The sequence below is a fragment of the Nicotiana attenuata genome, unplaced genomic scaffold (assembly GCF_001879085.1).
Source record: "Nicotiana attenuata strain UT unplaced genomic scaffold, NIATTr2, whole genome shotgun sequence".
Lineage (NCBI taxonomy): Eukaryota > Viridiplantae > Streptophyta > Magnoliopsida > Solanales > Solanaceae > Nicotiana > Nicotiana attenuata.
This window is the reverse complement of record NW_017670773.1, coordinates 385,788-389,276: the sequence shown is the minus strand read 5'-3', so window position 1 is coordinate 389,276 and position 3,489 is coordinate 385,788. Positions and strand designations below refer to the sequence as shown.

At 37.1% G+C, this 3,489-nt stretch overlaps 1 protein-coding gene across 1 annotated transcript; it reads right to left on the bottom strand.

Annotated features, from left to right (window-relative positions):
- Positions 1–234: 234 nt before the first annotated feature.
- Positions 235–735, bottom strand: LOC109243188 (uncharacterized mitochondrial protein AtMg00810-like). Its single transcript, XM_019410100.1, has one exon. It carries the CDS (start codon positions 733–735, stop codon positions 235–237), a length of 501 nt encoding a protein of 166 aa, XP_019265645.1.
- Between the last annotated feature and the right edge of the window lie 2,754 nt (positions 736–3,489).

Sequence of the window (3,489 nt, the reverse complement as noted above, 5' to 3'; positions counted from 1 at the left end):
GCAAAGAATACCAAGTAATTCTCTTAAAAAGCAAAATTCGTCCTCTAGTAATGGCTTAGTAAAGATATCCGCTAATTGATCAGTAGTTCCAACGAAAGATAGTTCTATTTTCCCTTAAGAATATGATCTCTAATAAAATGATGCTTGATATCAATATGCTTAGCCCTAGAATGATGCACGGGATTTTTAGATAGACATATAGCACTATAGTTGTCACAGAAAATTGGAATAGGTTTATAATTCATAGTCACCCAGTTGATGAGGCATCCATAGTAATTGTGCACAACATTGTCCAATGGCGATATACTCAGCTGCAGTCGTGGATAATGCTACTGATCCTTGCTTTTTACTGTTCCAAGATATTAGTGCCTTTCCAAATAATATGCATATTCCACTGGTGCTTTTTCTGTCTTCTATATCACCTGCAAGATCAGCATCTGAAAAACCTTCTAATTTAAAATTGTTAGATCGTGGATACCATAATCCGTGAGAGACAGTTCCAATGAGATATCGAATAATTCTTTTTACTGTAGTCAAATGTGATTCCTTAGGAGCTGACTGAAACCTGTCACATTTACAGACACTAAACATAATATCAGGTCGACTAGCAGTTAGATAAAGAAGTGAGCCAATCATTCCACGATACTTAGTTTCATCAATAGGAATTCCCTGTTCATCTTTGTCGAGACTTGTTGAAGGACTCATTGGTGTGCCAATAGCTTTAGCATTGCTCATACCGAATTTTTTAATCAACTCCTTTGTATATTTTGTCTGACATATGAAGGTTTCTTCTTTAGATTGTTGAATTTGAAGTCCAAGAAAGAATGTTTGCTCTCCCATCATACTCATTTTGAACTCACTTTGCATAAGATTTGAAAATTCCTTGCACAGAAGAGGATTAGAACTACCAAAGATAATATCATCAACGTAAATTTGAATAATGAGATTACCTTCTAATGATCTTTTAATAAATAGGGTAGTGTCTACATTACCTCTTGTAAATCCATGATCAATAAGAAATGAGCTGAGTCTTTCGTACCATGCCCGTGGAGCTTGTTTCAATCCGTACAGCGCTTTGGTCAGTTTATACACATGGTAGGGAAACTTTGAATCTACGAACCCGGGAGGTTATTTCACGTATACTTCCTATTCAATGAAACCATTCAAAAAGACACTTTTAACGTCCATCTGGAATTGCCTGAATCTCTTAAAGGATGCATATGCAAGAAGAATTCGTATAGATTCCAGTCGAGCTACTAGGGAAAAGGTTTCGTCATAGTCGACTCCTTCTTATTGTGAGTATCCTTGAGCAACTAATCTGGCTTTGTTTCTCACAACTTTTCTATCCTCATTCGGCTTATTTCTCAAGAATATCCTGCAATTCATTACACCTTTCACAGTTGTAAGATCTTACCTCGCTTGTTTCACCACGTGCCATGAAACAGTTCTCATTGTCATCTTTGCATTCATCGTCTGAAGTGTCCTCATCTGTCCAGCACCCTGAGAGTTTGGTCATGTCGTTTTCCAAAATTATCATGAAGCAAAGATTTGATATCTCTTCGTGTTCGGAACTGTCTTCATCACTCCATCTTCCAAATGATTTGTTCTTGTTGAAGCCTCTGGAAATTTTTCTTTCTAGATCAGGACATTCAGCTTGAACATGTCCAAATCTTCCACATTCATAGCATTTTCCATCATTTTTGTCTTGTTCATTATATTGCGTGGATCGCCTGGGTGGAATCCTTCCTCTTCTCACATTCCTGTATCTTCTCATTAAATCATCTATGTTCCTTGACACCATGGCAATCTTTTCTTGAAGAGCTTCAGGGTCATCATCGATATCATTTTCTGCTTTTTCAGCTGTGGCCTTGAATGCAACGGTTTTCTTCTTTTCTTCCTGGTTTGTTTTCTTGAGATGAGTTTTCTCGAAAGCTATGAGTTCTCCTCAAAGTTCATCATATGATAGCTTATTCAGATCATGTGATTCAAGCGTAACCACTTTTGTCTGCCAAGTAGTGGGTAGACTTCTAAGAATCTTCCTAACTTGATCACCACTTGAGTATGATTTGCCAAAAGCTTTTAGACCGCTAATGATTTTGCTGAATCTGGCAAACATCTTTTCAATAGATTCTCCTTCTTTCATCTGAAAGAGTTCATAGTCATGAACCAATATGTTGATATGTGTTTCCTTTACTTTACTGGTTCCTTCATACGTAACTTCAAGTTTATCCCACATATCTTTGGTTGTATCGCAACTAGAGATTTTCTCATACTCCTCACCACTTATAGCATTGTAAAGCAGATTCTTTGCCTTATTGTTAACTTGCACATCTGCCATTTGCTCATCTGTATAAGAATCTATATCTTCAGGATCAGCAAGTGGTTGAGCGGCGGCCGGCAGAGGATAGTTCCCTTTTTTCATAACTCTCCAGACTTTAACATCATAGGCCTTTGCGTATATTTCCATACGCACTTTCCAGTGAGAGAAATGTTATCAATTGAAGTACGGTGGCCTCACTAGCGATGTTCCTTCTTGGAAGAGTGCTCCGATAATAACTTGATTTGCCATGATCTTTTCTCACAAGTTGTTAAGCAAAAGAAAAATGTGAGCCTCGCTCTGATACCAAGTACAAGAGGGGGGAATTATTTATTTTTATATTTTAATCACTACAAGTTGACTAATTTTTAAATTAGTCGACTGGATGTAATAACGTGATAACAGTAAGAGCAGAATTTAAGATGCAGAAATAAACTGCAGGAATTAAAGACACCAAAATTTTTATACTGTTTCGAATTCAATGTGAATCCTAGTCCAGTCCCCTTGGGTTGCAAGGGAGTTCTCTTTCAGTGAATGAGTTTCTCGAGTACAAAGTGAATGGCATGGTTTACACCATTGGCTCAGTTCCTATATCACTCGTTTCTTCTTGATACAATGCCTCACCAGTATTTTTCTCTCTTTCTTCTCTAACTTATTAGACAGTAGATCTAGTAGAACTACAATGTTTGTTTGTAGTAGAACAAAGAGAGGGTATTTGGTTCAATCAAAGTATATTTGTCTAAGGCTTAAGGATGTGTATAAATACTTTGTAGGAGGCCGTTTGCTGAAGAGGTTTGACAACCCAAGAGATTTGATCCTTGGAAAGAAATTGATTCTTTCCAAGAATAAGGTTATTTGTCGTCGCTCTTCCTTGATGAGAGGGCATTGATAGCTTTCCTTCTACAGATCTTGATAGCGCGGTTTTGCTCCTTGATTGTTGGTCCTTCCGAAAATAGAGCTTGATTGATCATCTTGCAAGATCTTCGATGCTTCTTTTCCGCTTCAATCAATATCTGATTAATTCCCCTTTATAATCTCTAGTTGGTTGATTGATTCCTTCCTTTTGATTTCTTCAATCTTGGATGCTTTCCTTGAGTTCCTATGCCAAAAGCAGTTATATTATTTTTCATCATTAAAACTAAAACCTAACAAGTCGTATGCAGTCTTTGCAT

What these genes read in the sequence shown, in the direction of transcription:
- LOC109243188 (XM_019410100.1), bottom strand. Translation starts at nt 735, where the DNA reads ATGAGCAATGCTAAAGCTATTGGCACACCAATGAGTCCTTCAACAAGT.